The sequence below is a fragment of the Sebastes umbrosus genome, chromosome 13 (assembly GCF_015220745.1).
Source record: "Sebastes umbrosus isolate fSebUmb1 chromosome 13, fSebUmb1.pri, whole genome shotgun sequence".
NCBI classification, from domain to species: Eukaryota; Metazoa; Chordata; class Actinopteri; order Perciformes; family Sebastidae; genus Sebastes; species Sebastes umbrosus.
This window is the reverse complement of record NC_051281.1, coordinates 29,407,501-29,424,761: the sequence shown is the minus strand read 5'-3', so window position 1 is coordinate 29,424,761 and position 17,261 is coordinate 29,407,501. Positions and strand designations below refer to the sequence as shown.

General features: G+C 42.4%; 1 protein-coding gene and 1 long non-coding RNA gene across 2 annotated transcripts in view; both read right to left on the bottom strand.

Moving 5' to 3' along the window:
* Nucleotides 1-2,777: 2,777 nt before the first annotated feature.
* ramp1 (receptor activity modifying protein 1) overlaps nucleotides 2,778-17,261 on the bottom strand; it is a 93,687-nt gene continuing 79,203 nt past the window's right edge. The window contains exon 3 of the mRNA XM_037789154.1: nucleotides 2,778-3,977. Within this exon, the coding sequence (XP_037645082.1) occupies nucleotides 3,722-3,977 (256 nt within the window). The 3' untranslated portion in view covers nucleotides 2,778-3,721. The remainder of the gene's footprint in view (nucleotides 3,978-17,261) is intronic.
* Nucleotides 5,409-15,845, bottom strand: LOC119499922. The gene is made up of 3 exons (XR_005209483.1): nucleotides 15,470-15,845; nucleotides 11,060-11,065; nucleotides 5,409-5,419 (listed from the first exon to the last, which is right to left on the bottom strand). It is a non-coding gene; the product is annotated as an uncharacterized LOC119499922 (long non-coding RNA).

Below are 17,261 nucleotides of genomic sequence, written 5' to 3'. Positions count from 1 at the left end.
TCTCGAATGATTTGACACTTGACTTAGACTTGTCTCGAATGACTTGACACTTGACTTAGACTTGTATTGAATGACTTGAGACTTTACTTGAACTTGTCTCGAATGACTTGACACGTGACTTAGACTTGTCTCGAATGACTTGACACTTGACTTAGACTTGTCTCGAATGACTTGATACTTTACTTGAACTTGTCTCGAATGACTTGAGACTTTACTTGGACTCGTCTCGAAAAACTTGAGACTTTACTTGGACTTATCTCGAATGACTTGAGACTTCACTTGGACTCGTCTCGAGTAACTTGAGACTTTACTTGTACTTGTTTCAAACGACTTAACTCTTAAATCACACTGATCTCATACTTGTCTTAAACGACATGACACTTGACTTGAACTTGCGTCTAATGACTTGACACTTGATTCCGACTTGTGTAGATCGACTTTAGACTTAACTTGAAATTGTCTTTCATGACATGGCACTTGACTTGTAATTGTCACAAATGTCTTGAGACTTGACTTGGATTTTCCCTAAAAAGATTTGAGGACTTTAAGAGGACAAGTTAGTCCTTTCATCTAATAAGAATCAATTAAGAACAAGCCGTGTGCTCTAATTGACTTCTGATCTTAAATTACTTCTGGTTTGTGATTCGCGCTGACTTGCCCTCTGAGAGCTCCAATACAAAGGCGAGTTCATGATATAATGACGTATAACAATTGCACGTTCATATACTCTTTCTCTCCTGGCAACACTGCTGTTCCCCAATGCATCTACTGTATGTGACAAAGGGGAAGGTGATAAGACTTAATTCCTATATATGCTGATAATTCCTCAGGTCACAAAGCTTTGTGACATACTGTAGAAACAGGAGGCCTTTGTTATCTTCACGCTTCACTAAATATAGTTTTGCCTTTCTCTTGTTCTTCACACTTCAGCAAATGACACGGGTGCTTGAACCCGGTGTATTCATTATGACCCAGTGTTGTGCACTAAGCCACGCATAAATTATTGCAGGATTCATCATTCATATTTAACATGTAGTAACCAAAAGGCCTTTTGTACCATCCCTCTTAACTCGTGAGAAACATTAAGTTCCAATCCCCAGAGTACGAGACACATTACGTTTTATTAATCTTTTCTTCATGATCACAGATTTTAAAAATTCATTAGAAGTCCCTCCAACAGAAAATTGGACGTTTCATAGCAAACATTGCCCTCTGTTTTCCAAGAGCTTTTGGCACGAAGTACAAAGTAAGATCATGTTGGGGGAAGTGTGGGTGTGCTTTCGAGTGTGTTTTGCTGACAGGCGTGTTACAGGTCAATGAATTTATAAAGGAAAGAGAGCATTCAAAAATATCAATGAGGAAACGGTTCACACAGCACACTCTTCCACACTGGGAGATCATAAATCAATAGAAACCTAAGGTCTGTGATACACAAACTGTGCTTTAGGCAATGTTCAGCAGAGATGCGTTGGCTAATCCGTTGCTTTATGTTCTCTCTGTAGTTTGATTTGTGATTTTTTCCACAGTGACTTTTCTACTATTTGTTCTGTTTTTCATTCTTGCAACATTTTCGCAGAACTGCCAAAAATTGGATGCAATCAATATGGTAATTATTGTGATACTGTCTTCATGGTAACCGACATGGATAACAGAGGTGTTTGAGGGAGCAAAATCAGAACGAATGTGAGAATTTTTGGTTAATTAACTGTCTGCGATCCCCAAACTTCTGTTCTCCCGTGTATGTTGGCCTTCAAAGTCTTTACTCTCAGCCGCTTCCACCTGTGTGTCTGCTGGCATTTCTTCATTTTAGTTTCCTTGGTGATGGAGGTTGGAAGCTGCAGAACACGACATCATCACAGCCACGTCCAAATTGGGGCCTCGACCCCCCGCGTAGTGACTGCCCTCTATTGTGCCGTGCCGTCTTTCACCTGCACATCTGCCGATCTTTAGTATGTGACATCATTATCTCCTGCATTTTCCCAGCTGGTTCAGTTGGCATTACGCTATGGAGACATGTCTTCGTTTCCCACTCAGAGGAGAGATTGAGCTGCAGGTATATGCCAAGAGATTGAGGACATGAGGCCAGGGTGTCTGATATGAGCAGAGGAAAGGAACACTAAAAACAGACAGATTCTACTCCCACTATAGCTTGACAGTGTGACCATAAACCGTATGCATGACTGAGAGTATATAAACTCGGAAATAAAATTAGAAATTATTGTTTGGTGGATTATTTCTCTGTTGTTACAATGCTAATTGGCATTGTATTTTACATGGTTGGAAAGCCTGTTTATTTACCTTCACAATGATGTCCAACTTGTAAGGATCATGCATTTGTGGGATGAGCAGCACAGCTGATTATGTGGGTAGTGCCCAAGAAAAATTTGCCAAAATGCTCTGCCAATGCTAAACAGTGTATTCTCCTGTTGGTATTGACTCTTGTTTTGAGTTGTTTGGTGGATTGGATGATTGAACTCTCTATCAGTAACAAGGAACAAACAAGACATATTGGCTATTTTACAATTTATTCATTTAATACACCGTCAGGAGCCTCAGTAGTGGTGGAAGATCCATGTTGCAGCCACAACAGCCTGGTACCTCCTCCTCATGCTGATCACCAACCGGGTCACACGTTGCTGTGGGATGGCGTTCCATTCCTCAACCAGGATTCGTTGCAGGTCAGCCAGTGTGACACATTTTTCTTGGGAGCTACCCACATAATCAGCTGTGCTGCTCATCCCACAAATGCATGATCCTTACAAGTTGGACATCATTGTGAAGGTAAATAAACAGGCTTTCCAACGATGTAAAATACAATGCCAATTAGCATTGTTAACAACAGAGAAATAATCCACCAAACACAAGTTTCCAATCTTTTTTTTCTGAGTTTATTTCAAATATAATACACGTCTGTTAAAATCTTTGTATGACATGGAAACACAAAATTTGCATTTGAGAGTAATTCATTTAGTGTACTATGGTTTGCTGTTGTGTTTGATTGTGTTACAAAGACATTCTGACAATCCACTGACAGATACATCTCATATCATACATATAGTATTATTTATATTTACAGTATATGTATATACACATAAAATCGGATATACCTGGGTTCCCTAACAGATGTCGAAGTAACTGTCCTTTTCGCAGTCTAGCAATAGTGTAAAGCAGGCCTGCTGGGAAAGTTCTGCACTGTGTTTCATTCCTGTGTTGCTGTAATAGCTAACAGTTATTTTCACGGTCTCCAAAAATATTTGTGAAATTCCCGTATGAATTGTAGCATTATCACCACATTCCAAAAAAAAAATTTAAGCTGTTTCTCTCAAGAAAGTTATTTTTTGTATTTACAGTCTTATTCCACCAGTCACTATCCTGGTCCTGGTCAGATTCAGGTGCACAACTCTTTGCTCTGTAAACCAGATAAATGGTTTCAATCCATGTCAGACTATTGGTGTAAAAATAGCTGGGAGCTGCAAAGGCTTCATATTGGTGTCAGTGCAATCAAGCATCACTGAAGTAGGATCTGGTTTTTATCTTGTCCAGCTCCTCTTCCAGGTCCATAATAAAGTGATTCTGGTCCAATTTAAACCCTTTACCCAAACACTAACACCCAGAAAAAAAGAGATCCTTTGGTCACAGAGGGTGAATATGATGCAACCTTGGGGACAAAAAGTACCTCTTGTCTTGAGTTTTGTGAGCCCGGCCCCCCTCCTGCCCTTCACTACACCATCCCCTCACTGCGTTTGCTCCTCCACACCACCAGGGCCGTCATGAGGAGGGTGACCATGATGGGCACCACAATGAAGGGACCCAGGATGCGATTGGGTGGGTCCTTGAGGAGCCGTCCGGACAGCGAGCAGTCATGGAAGTAGTGCTTGTGGACTTGGATGAAGAACTCGTCCACCAGCCTGTTGGGCCAGAAGCATTCCATCTTCAGCGCCACCAGGAACGTGCAGTTTGTCAGCTCGCCGTAGAGTCTGCATGTCGATGACACAAAAGAAGAGGATAAACAGTTAAAACGGTGAAGATCAACTGACCGTTTGCCAACCCCCCACTCCCCTTTGTTACTGTTGTCATGCCTGTCCAACTCTTCGTTCTCACACGGCACATATGCAGGTACCACTTGAAATTCTCGGTACTTTTTGAAACAACGGGTCCTTGATTTCAGATCCTCATTTATTGCCAGTGACCGCTGATTTCGCCAACTGAATGACAGCTGTTCCTGGCAGATATTATCACCTAAAGCTATCTAGCTAATGAAGCTAACGGCTCCATGAGAAAATTCTGCCACTGGATGACTTTTTAATATTGGCCCCCATAAGTAAGATATGGAAAAATGAAAAGACTGACTGTTATTTTGGTCAAACATGCTCCTGCTTAACTTACAGACTTGTTCATATTTCCATAGGGAATATTTTCACATTTAAAGGCCGTGTAAAGGGAATTCAGAGTTTTGTTTCTAAACACATTATAAATGTTGGAAAATAATAACTGGAAACATGATGCAAAGGCTGTGAACATTGTAGTACTGGATTGTGGACTTATAGACCGTTAAACTGTTTTTTGCCAGTTTTGTGGCTGAAATCATGGCTCGATGACGCAGTGGAATCATCCTTAACATAACCCCACCCGTCTTCACAAACCTGGTTTCTTAAAGCCAAAATAGAAACCAGGAATGTCGTTGAAGGTTATGTCGGCTAGCTCAGTCAGTAGAGCATGTGACTCATGTTGACAGGATCGTATGTTCAAGCGTAAAGCTTCGCAGCCACGAGCCACCCTCGCCCCGAGCCTTTCCAAGCCGACCGAACGCCTCGGAGAGGAGATCTGCAAGGGGATCCTCCCACACCAAGCGGCCGTCCCTAACCCGCTGAGTTGAATCCCCTGGGGGACTGCGCGACGAGGGCCGTTACTGGCAGACCGTCCACAGGCTGATCCTCGATCAGAAGGACTCAGACCCCATTTCCCCACTCCGCCCATCAGACAGCGATTTGGCGCTGGGCTTTTTTCTGTCTTTGCTCGCCGCTACTGAGGAATCCTGACAGGCTGCACCTTCCCCGCTTGTGGGTGTGGTTTCAGCCATGGATGTATTAAGAGAGGTTTCAGGTTTCAGCGCCTTCAGCGACACGCCCCCAGCGTCTCAGAGCAGAGAATACTGATGATTTTTCCATGATTTTGAGAGCTAATTTTATATACTTGGTGATTTTTATAATCTTTCAAATTTGGCTGGGTGGTTAGTAACACATTTTTCTGTGGTGTGACAAACCCAGAATGCATATTTATTTTTGCTTTACACGGACTTTAACGCTAGAGAAAAGGCTTTTAGAATGAAGAGTATCCCATGTGTTTGAAAAAAAGTAAGACTATCTTGGTTAAAGTCAATGCTGATTGGGGTTGCTGGTACAGATGAGACTGATCAGATCTAATATCGGTGTAGGGTTCCCTCCGGCCGTGTTACGACTGCAAAGAAGCTAGTTAGCTATGCTAGCATCTTTAGCACGGAGGTCGAGTGGCTGCTTCAAGCAGGAGATAAACATGATAAAACATTAATAAACATTACTACCGTTTGTATTTTCGCTGCAACGGTCCTCCGGCTTTCAACCGGGCAGACACGGCCGGCCTGCCGTTTGTTTTATTGGAGTCTTTCGGCCCTCTAAACAGATGATGATTGACTCGCGGTGCTCTCAATAAACCATTTAACATTTAGGCTACTTCTAGCGGATGTACCAATATTCCAGTTGATGTCTTTGCATGATAACCACAGCAACCTCTCACCACTTCCTCTATTCAGTATCCTAAGTATACTAAGAGTGCTCTGGCGTCGCCTTTTATTACCTGATTTTTGTATAAAAAAATCTGGTCACACCTTGCACTATTTTCTCACAAAGCGGAATCAGGAAGCAGTCATGCACATTTTTGTTTTGAACTTATTTGATAGAGTGTGGACATTTATTTCTCAGTTTTTGCACTTTTGTTTCAAATATTCATTTTGAAAACCTTAATTATCTTATTACTTTTAAACTTGTGTATCGAAATCTACTAGTGGTTCGTTATTGCTGTGCACTTGATTTGTTTAAGTTTTTCAAAATATTTAAGGAGTTGCCATAGCAATTTGCACTCCCATCCTACTTAACGTACAGTTCAAATAAATTGTTTTGGAATACATTAGCTCTGATATTGGAATTATATTGGTATCAGCAGATATCCAATTTCAGGTATCGGAATTGGATCGGAACTGGAAAAAAAGTCGATCAGCTCATCTCTAGTTGCTGGAGTGTGTATTTCTCCAAATCCAATAAAGATAATAAAGATACTTATATGCTAAACTTGGGCTTAAGCTGGTTTTAGTAAGCTAGTTACCAAAACATGTCAACATTTACTGCTCACGGCAGAGCAGATAAACACGGTTTGATCCATTCCTTACACTTTTTTTTCTTTGTTTTTTGGTTTCGGAAAGGCTAAGCAGAGACAACGCCCTCTGAAGTCTGCAAGTGTTGAGTAACTCTCTTACTACAGACCCATTTGCACCGCTTGCATGCGAAGAAAGCCAAAGTTGACAAGCCTGCCATGCCTAGAAACTGTTGTAGCTATGATTGGACTATTTTGGTGGAGGGGTTTAGTGAACGGTCAACAACAACATTCACTGTACTAAGATAAGAGATAAGATAAGATAAGATATTCCTTTATTAGTCCCGCAGTGGGGAAATCTGCAGTGTACAGCAGCAAAGGGGATAGTGCAAAAAACAAGATGCATCAGCTAACACAGTAAAAAAAGAGCTAAACAAAGTGTAACAAAATATGAACCATTTTAAATAGAAGGAAGTATAAAAATAGGAGCCGTATATACAGTATTGACAATAAACAGACTATTAACAAAATTGCACAAGTGGAAAATGATATTGCAAAGTGAGAATGAAATGAAATTCCACCTGAAAATATCAGGTTATTGTCAGTTTTTGGTGTGTAAGTGTAAGTGGTCTACTGGGAGCAGTGCTGGTTGTGGTCTACTGGGAGCAGTACTGGTTGTGGAGTCTGACAGCTGCAGGAAGGAAGGACCTGCGATAGCGCTCCTTCACACACTAACAACTCTTGCTGATTTTGTTTGTATAACAATATGAGTATTTTTTATTTTTTTTTTTAAATCTTCTATAAGATAAATCAGCAACAGAATTACAAATCCTTGGGATGGATTGATGACCTGAAAGACAAATGAATTGAGGACTGGATGCAGGACTTGCATTTAGATAAAGAAACAAAAAAACAAAAAAACTTTGTCAAACCAATCAAGATAAATGTCTGGTTTAAACATGCAATACATCTTAAAATACACAGCACATTGTATTCTCAATTAAAGAAAACATTTCTACAACAACGAAGGACTTAAGTGTGACATTTGAAATAGTATTTTGATAAAATAAGATGTGTTACTAGGAGCTGGGGTATGAGAAGACTCTTGTACCAGATTGTCCAGGTGGCTCAGATGCAAAACACTTGTCCTTCACCGTTAGAGACACTCCGGAAAAAAAACATTTGGAGGGAGGGGTGACACTCATAGTCTATTGTTTAGACCTAGTGTGTGTGTGCGTGTGTGTGTGTGTGTGTGTGTGTGTGTGTGTGTGTGTGTGTGTTGCTTGCAATGGTGAGTTGATCTTCACCATAATTGAGGTAATGGCCCATGATTATGACTGAGCACACAGAGGACACTGTAACTGCACAAATTAAGGTCGTAACACATACAGGCCTACTATAGTATATAAGGCTCAGACATTCACACTTACACAAGTCACACACACACGCACACTTGCCGAGTGACAGTTGAGTGACTAATGGAGCGACGCCTGCGAGCTAGTTCAGGCAGTTCACTCTAGCTGCACTGCAACATACACATATGACCTGCCTCACTCTCAATACCATAAACCAAATGCACCCTCCCAATTAGGTTGTCTATTTAAGCTGCAAAATTCCCCGTCTCTCCCTCTGCCTCTTCAATGTGCTGCTGCCTCTTTCAGCCCCAACACCACCCGAGCATCCACCTGCAGGCTCTGTCGGTGTGAAATATGTTTATTCATCACTCTCAATATCTCATGTACTGTAATCATATCTGCAGGGAGTGATGAGGTCGTAGTCCGAACCCCAAATTCTTAACAATGTTCTGCTGTTGAAATAAACATTTCAAACGTGAGTTGTCTGACTGAAATGTCCATTAATGGCATTGACACATGGCTGCACCCCCAACTGTTTTCTAGTACTCACAATGTGTGGCTAATTGTTTTTACAGATTTTATCAGAAAAATACCCATATTATTATTAAGGGGGCCAATAGGTTTAAGATGATTTTCACGTGGATTTTTATGTCCCCACATATTCAAAGAACCACTGTAATGCCGGGATCAGACTACACGATATTTTTGTCTTTGACGATGGTCACCATGTCAGATCTAATGATCACAGCGCCATAAACTCTTGCAGTGTCTTGGTCGGGAGACTGGCAAGATGTATGCCAAGTATGACCGCGACCAATCATGGCACGTCGTATTCCACGATCATGCGCGAGTTCAGACGTCATCGGGGAGGCGGTTGAAGTAACTGTCGATCATGGCGACAGAAGCGTTGTGTGTGATGCTGGCGGTATTGTGTTGCGAAAAGAAAAAGAAAAAATAGAAAAAACGGACGTGGATGCGCTCCTGGGTGGCACAGAGAGGACGGTACAGGCTGTCCATACTTCAGTCAGTTTGGTTGTCCCACCTGACAGAAACAAAATCGGCATCCTTCCTCCTTTTCTCCATGTTTGTTTATTACCAAGTGACCTGACTGCGACTGCGCGCTGGAGAGAGCACCTGATTGGTCAATGCAAAGGAACACGTTGTTGGAGACAAATGGATTATTACTTTAATAAAGGTCAAAGCAAAACGTTTACTGAGAAAGCCAGACACTGTCATCCAGTTGCACACTGGATGCTTATGTTTGCACTAATGGATGATGAGATGAACCATTCTCCGACAGACGGAGAAGAGAAGGTTTACATGGAATGGCTCATCTATTTAGACAAAGTAACAGGGGCAGCTTCATGCAGGGTTTGCTATTCTAAACATTAACAGAGTCTCTGGCTTTGGCTCCCATTTAAAATCACTTTAGATCTCCTGATAATCATATGCTGGTCTTCTACAGTACATTTATGTTTAAAGGTTAAAGGGACAGCGTGTAACATTTTGAGGGATTTATTATCATAAATGGAATATAATATCAATAACTATGTTTTCATTACTGTATAAACACTTTGGAAAGGGAGGAGTGAGCGGAGGGGTACTCGGTTGGTTGCAATCTGCAACCACTACACTAGATACCGCCAAATCCTACCAATCTGCAACCACTACACTAGATTCCGCCAAATCCTACCAATCTGTAACTACTGCATTAGATACCGCCAAATCCTACCAATCTGCAACCACTACACTAGATACTGCCAAATCTTATCAATTTGAAACCACTGCATTAGATACCGCAAAATCCTATCAATCTGCAACCACTACACTAGATACTTCCAAATCCTACCAATCTGCAACCACTACACTAGATACCGCCAATCCTACCAATCTGCAACCACTACACTAGATACCGCCAAATCCTATCATTCTGCAACCACTGCACTAGATACTGCCAAATCCCATCAATCTGCAACCACTACACTAGATACCGTCAAATCCTATCAATCTGCAACCACTGCACTAGATACTGCCAAATCCTACCAATCTGCAACCACTACACTAGATACTGCCAAATCTTACCAATCTGCAACCACTACACTAGATACAGCAAAATCCTATCAATCTGCAACCACTGCACTAGATACCGCCAAATTCTATCAATCTGCAACCACTACACTAGATACCGCCAAATCCCATCAATCTGCAACCACTGCACTAGATACCGCCAAATCCTACCAATCTGCAACCACTGCACTAGATACCGCCAGATCCTACCAATCTGCAACCACTGCACTAGATACCGCCAAATTCTACAAATCTGCAACCACTACACTAGATACCGCCAAATCCCATCAATCTGCAACCACTGCACTAGATACCACCAAATCCTACCAATCTGCAACCACTGCACTAGATACCGCCAAATTCTACCAATCTGCAACCACTACACTAGATACCGCCAAATCCTACCAATCTGCAACCACTGGACTAGATACCGCCAAATCCTACCAATCTGCAACCACTACACTAGATACCGCTAAATCCTACCAATCTGCAACCACTACACTAGATACTGCCAAATCCTACCAATCTGCAACCACTACACTAGATACTGCCAAATCCTACCAATCTGCAACCACTACACTAGATACCGCCAAATCCTATCAATCTGCAACCACTGCACTAGATACCGCCAAATCCCATCAATCTGCAACCACTGCACTAGATACCGCCAAATCCTACCAATCTGCAACTACTGCACTAGATACCGCCAAATCCTACCAATCTGCAACCACTGCACTGGATACCGCCAGATCCTACCAATCTGCAACCACTGCACTAGATACCGCCAAATCCTACAAATCTGCAACCACTACACTAGATACCGCCAAATCCTACCAATCTGCAACCACTGGACTAGATACCGCCAAATCCTACCAATCTGCAACCACTACACTAGATACCGCTAAATCCTACCAATCTGCAACCACTACACTAAATACCGCCAAATCCTATCAATCTGCAACCACTGCACTAGATACCGCCAAATCCCATCAATCTGCAACCACTGCACTAGATACCGCCAAATCCTACCAATCTGCAACTACTGCACTAGATACCGCCAAATCCTACCAATCTGCAACCACTGCACTGGATACCGCCAGATCCTACCAATCTGCAACCACTGCACTAGATACCGCCAAATCCTACAAATCTGCAACCACTACACTAGATACCGCCAAATCCTACCAATCTGCAACCACTGGACTAGATACCGCCAAATCCTACCAATCTGCAACCACTACACTAGATACCGCTAAATCCTACCAATCTGCAACCACTACACTAAATACCACCAAATCCTACACACTGTACCTTTAAAGCGTTCTCAAGTCAAAAGTAGGGAGGTGGATCAGAAAGGAAATGGAGAACTCTTGAAGTTCACTACAATAAAATGGAGAGAGAGTGAGAGTGTGAGAGAGAGAGAGAGAGAGAGAGAGAGAGAGAGAGAGAGAGGTCATATGTATGCAGTTTCACCAAAGGATCACTAAAGGGTGGCCTGTATTTGGCGTGATGATGTTGCATTTCTGTAAATCAACATTCAAAACACAGTTGCAAGATGATGGTCTTTGGGAGTGGAATCAACTTATACAGTGAGTCAGTGTTTATCAGGATCCTAAAATGCTTTGTGATCCTTTAAACACATGCACCATCCATAGCCTGCCATAAGCCCAATCCTCTAAATGTGACACTGCATTTTTCTGCCAAGTGTTATGGCAACTTTTATTCACCCTTTTGTATAGCCCCGATGCACACTCGGACTTGCATGTTATGGACAGGACTACGCATACACAAGGGGTTTACAAGAAACAGAATACGCATATATCTAGCTGTCTGTTTGAGTACTTAACTGATTCCATATGTTTTCTGTTGTTGCGAGTGCAGTTTTGTTCAGTTCATCCCTTTGCCAGCAGAGTTGTCAGATTGCATCCACGGTCAATGCTGTACGTGACTGCGCACCCACTCACACGTCAAGTGTTTTTCGATTTTTAATCCCAACAAGTGTGTGGGAGATGAAGTACGCAATGCGAGTGTTAAAAAAGGGATGTTAAAGAGTTTGCATCTGTGAAATGATGTTTGGAAATGATTTCACAGCCTGCGCTCGCATATGGAAAATGAATCTTCAGATACAATTATCAGGTTGGTATCTGAAGGTGTAAAAAGTGTAAAATTTTCACAGAAATTATTTGTGTGTAAGCAGAAAATCAGCTCATAATATATAGGAAGGAAGAGATGGAAAACCAGAGCATGGCACAGATAGAGGTAGAATGAGATGCAGACATGAATGATAGATGCAGAATGAGACCAATGAGACGGCCTAATTGATTTACTTCAATATCCCATATGTAAAAGATGAAGGACACAGAGGGAACTGAATTAGGCAGGGGCATGCTGCTTTAGGTAGTTTGATCTGTTGACTGAAGAGCACAGTGTGAATAAATAAAACCTAGATAATGAATAAATAAAAGCAACACAGAGCAAAGCTGCTCCAGTGACTTGAGAAATGAGTCGGGACATTTCCTTTATTCCACTGCCAGGTGTGTAAGGTGGACAGGTATGAAGGAAGATGGATGGTTACTTATTCAGTTGTTATTGCAAAATATATGATGCAAATAATGATTTTATGTAGCATGCCATAAATAACAAGGAAAATGTGTTTTTTTCGTTGGAAAGTTAGGACGTGACCAAGGAACAAGAGAGTTTTTGGTGCAGATCCAGATGCAGTTTGAAGCGTTGTAGACATTTGCTATTTTCAAAATAACACACACACACACACACACACACACACACACACACACACAGCCGTGTCCTTCTATCTTTGTGAGGACACTCATTGAGAGAAGAACAAGTAGAAGAAGAAGAAGAAGAAGAAGAAGAAGAAGAAGAAGAAGAAAGAAGGCATACTTTATTGATCCCCTGTGGGGAAATTCAATTTTTTCACTCTGTTGTTATTTTTTACACATAGAACACACAGGCCCGAAATACATACATGCACAAACAGGACCTATATACATGTGTTAATGGAGAGATATCAGAGCAAGGGGGCTGCCCCTGACAGGCGACCCCAAGCAGTTGGGGGTTTGATGCCTTGCTCAAGGGCACCCCGGTAGTGCCCAAGAGGCAAACTGGACCCTCTCCAGCTACCAATTCACACTCAGTACTTGGTCCATGTGGGGACTTGACCCTACGGTTCCCAAGCCAAGTCCCCACGGACTGAGCTACTGTCGCCCAGGGTGAGGTCCCTTCCAAAAATGTCTTCACTCTGACGGTCGAAAACTCAAATTGGTCCTCACAAAGATAGCTATACAAGTACACACACGCACGCACGCACGCACGCACGCACGCACGCACGCACGCACGCACGCACGCACGCACGCACGCACGCACGCACGCACACACACACACACACACACAGTTTACTTATGTCATTTTTGGGGACATTACATAGACTTACAATCATTTCCTGGAGATTTACCTTAACCATAACCACTACTTGCCTAACTCTAACCCTAACCTTAACCACTGATCCAAAAATAAGCTTTGTCCCCAATTGGACAAGCCATCCCCAATTAACTAGTCTGTGTCCCCGAAGGTGGCCTAAGTTAGGAACTCATACACACACACTATACTGACAAAACCTCCCCTCAGCCTCAAAGCTTGATCTAAAGTGGAGGAGTGATATTTCCTGCAGAAACCTTTCACTCAGTTATAAACTAATGTTTTTAAAATGGACCAATATCATGCTGTCACCTTCTATCGTCCGCTGTCATATTTGTCTGAAAAGATTGAAAAAGGAAAATGTAATTTGGGAAACCCACTTATAGTCTAACATTGATGTTTCGTTTGCTATCGCCCTTCAGACAACCTCTGAGTCATCATATATTTAGGAGCAGTTTATATTTAGCAGTGTTAAACCTCTCTTTGAGTGGCAAACATCTCTGAGGTCAGAGGGGGGACAACACAGGGGGTTCCGGCAAAAGAAATTACAGTCGTCTAGCCAAAAAAAGTTGAACCGGCTTTTGCTGCAAAGACCTGCAAGGTCACATTCCTGGTGGATTACTTTGTACAAACAGAATATTTCTACAGTTTACTGCAAGCAGGGCCGCCCTCAGCACCCAGCTAATACCCAGCTTGGTCACACTAAATGTGAAGTAGGAATGACATGGTAATGCGCAAGTCATTCCGCATGTAATAACAACGGCGTTCTTTCTTTTGACGTGTCATTTGTACGCCATGTCTGTATTGACTGCAATGTAAACACATCCACAAAAATATGCTACAAGATAAAATAAAAAAAGTCAAAATAAAAAGTGAGAAAGACTGCTTATATGGTGGGTGGGAGGGTGGGGAGGTGAATGGGTCCAACAAACACAGGACTCTGGTGTTTGTGTCCCAAAATGTTGTTGAATTTTTGATTAGTATTTTGAAGTCATGTTAGTGACGTGTTTATTAGGGAAGTTTGTGATGTGTTTTTCGTAGTTCTGTTGTGTTGTATCCATACTTATTTTACTTAGTTTACTTCCGTATTTTAAGCCCGACAATGAAGTTTTTCCTAAAGTGAGTAGTTTTGTTGCATAAACTTGACTGCGTCCATTACCTTAGTTTTGTTGCATGACACCCAAAAAGGCTAAAATGCGTTCTCATGTCCTTGTAATGTTGTGCTATTTATACACCTTCCCATGAGATCGGGTTGTAATACCACGACTACCACTACCCTTGCACGGAAATAATATTGAAAATAAAGACCTGTATAATTTTCTGTCAGGTGGAAGCACCTCCAATCCTCTGTCGTATTGAGACAGTCTCTCCAGCTCCGTACTTATGGAATATGTAACAGAGTGGAGAGGTAGTCTCTTCACTCAGAGAACCAAGGTTACAACGTAACCATACGTTACTGACAGAAACAGGAAATGTGGATGTGGGGAGGCCTGGACTGACACTAGATCCTGGTCTGAATTATTATCCCAGAGTGGCCCTGCCGGAACGTCTCATAAATATTGTATATCTATTATTGTAATTAAGCGTATGATGATAATGAAACCGATCATCACTTTTTCAGCTTTTAATGAGAACAATTTGTCTCATTACAATCTGGTGTCGTAAACACCAAACGCCGTTCTTTTTTTCCCCACGGCTTTATTCATGAGTTTTTTCAGAAGTAATTTTCTTTTAATTATAGTAATTCATCTCTTCTCCTTGTTTAATAACACGTCTGTTAATTTGCATTAAAACATTGAGTGCCATAACCTACAATATTTAACCAGAAGTACACAAAAAACAAAAGAACAGTTTAGTCTTTTCAAAGACCAAATGAAACATTTTTGCATCTCTTGTTTTGAGGAAACTAACTCAATGTCAACTTGTGACCAACTCGTTCATCCATTCATAAGATACAGAACAGTGCAGATAGTCTTGATCGACAGTGATGCTGCTGTCATTATACTTTAGTTCATTATAACTGAGGAGAACATCAGATAAGAAAGAGATCCCTGAGAAAAATGGGTCATGGAGCTTCAAAGAAAATGCAGCCGGAGCAGAGAACAGGAAAAAAACCCCCAACAGAGATAAATCTATTGAAGACCGTTGTCATATTACATGAAGATACATATCTATGCAATGTTTAGTTCCAGCTCTAAATGTCTAAACATGACCTAGTGTCATTGTTCATCTCCCCCCCATTGTCCTGTAATGTGCAACCAAGAGACAACACATTCTCACACCCAACTTGTCACATACCGCCGCTTGGTCAGCGCCCCTCGGCATCGGAGACTGACGCACGGGGTAGTACCCCTCTTGTGTTATTTTTGGACGGACCAGGGATGGCATGGCAATATACACTCATTACATGCCTTTCAAAATAAACTTCCCCGGAAGTAAGGTTTAGGCAACACAACCACTTAGTTAGTGTTAGGAAACGGTCGTGGTTCGCTGACTATAGCGACTCGGGGCTGACGATACAGACGAGTCACGTGACTAACGATTGACGTGACAAAATAAGTCAACGTACGAACAGCAGTCTCCTGTTTGAAAGTCTTGTCTTTTTTTTACCCATCCACCATTCCTCCTGTGACCTGTACTACGAAGCGAGTTTAACATACCCAGGGTATCTTCTCGTTATCTGGCTTCACTAACTCTAACAAACGAGATCCTGCTAAGCGTTCCTACGACAGTAGTTATCAACTCGGTAAATCAACCGAGGGTTTCTCAGTCTGGCTGTGAGCGCGTTCACATGAACGGGGAGGTGTTTGCAGCATCTGACCAATCGCAAACACGGACAAGTCCACAGACTGCAGACAGACAGGCAGAGCGGCAAATTTTACAAAGGAAGAGCGAACTATAGTAGACAAATATGAAGAAGTTAAACACTTGATCCAGACTAAAAGTAACACAGCTGAAGCTGCCAAATGCAGGAAAAACAGCTGGCAAAAGAAAAAATTCCAAATGTGTGAATGCGTAAATTAACAGATTTATTAATTTAACGGAATACTCAAAAGTCAGATATATTCGTCTAGATATAAATAGCTTTTAGGAGTGCGATGGATGAATGGATTACTCTTCTTTAAGATGGCGCTAACTACGGCTGCCTCGGCGAATTAGTGCGCTCTGTTTTTCTTGTTTTTTTGTATTTCTTTAGTTTTTTGTGAAAGTTCACAGATTGTTTTCTCTAGAGAAGACATCCTGAACCTCAGGGAATCCATCCCAGCAGATCTTTTTCCCACATTTCTGGCTCCTTCAGTGGATTTAATGCACATTTTGCTGGGAGCAGCGGCCCTCGGCCGAGCGGCGAAGCGCCGGAGGGGAAAGCGCTCCGGAGCGCTGAATCGCTTCAGACAGAGAGGACTAAAAACTCCGCTGCCTGCGATATTCCTCTCCAACGTGCGCTCACTGTGCAACAAAGTGGACGAGTTGCTGCTGATGGTGAGAAACAACAGAGACTTTTCCCTCTCTTCAGTCTTGTGTTTTACTGAGTCGTGGTTGTGTGGAACTATACCGGACTCTGCGCTGCAGCTGCCCGGCTTCCAGCTGTTCCGAGCCGACCGCGACCCGGAGCTATCACACAAGTCAAAAGGAGGGGGAATATGTTTCTATGTTAACAACGGCTGGTGCAAGGACGTGACAGTGCTTCTGCGGACATGTTCTCCGGATCTGGAATCCTTTTTTATCAATTGCAAACCATTTTATTCCCCCCGTGAATTCTCCTCCTTCATTCTGGTCGGTGTTTACATCTCGCCTCAGGCTCACGTGGAGCTCGCGCAGCGGCTGCTTGCCGACCAGATACGGGAGGTGGAGAGGAAAAACCCGGACTCTCTTGTTATCGTTCTTGGGGACTTTAACAAGGGGAACTTATCACAGGAACTCCCAAAATATAAACAGTTTATTAAATGTCCGACCAGAGAGGAGAACACGCTGGACAAGTGCTACTGCAACATCAGTAAGACATATCACGCCGTTCCCCGCGCTGCGCTGGGAAACTCCGACCACGTCTTGGTCCACCTC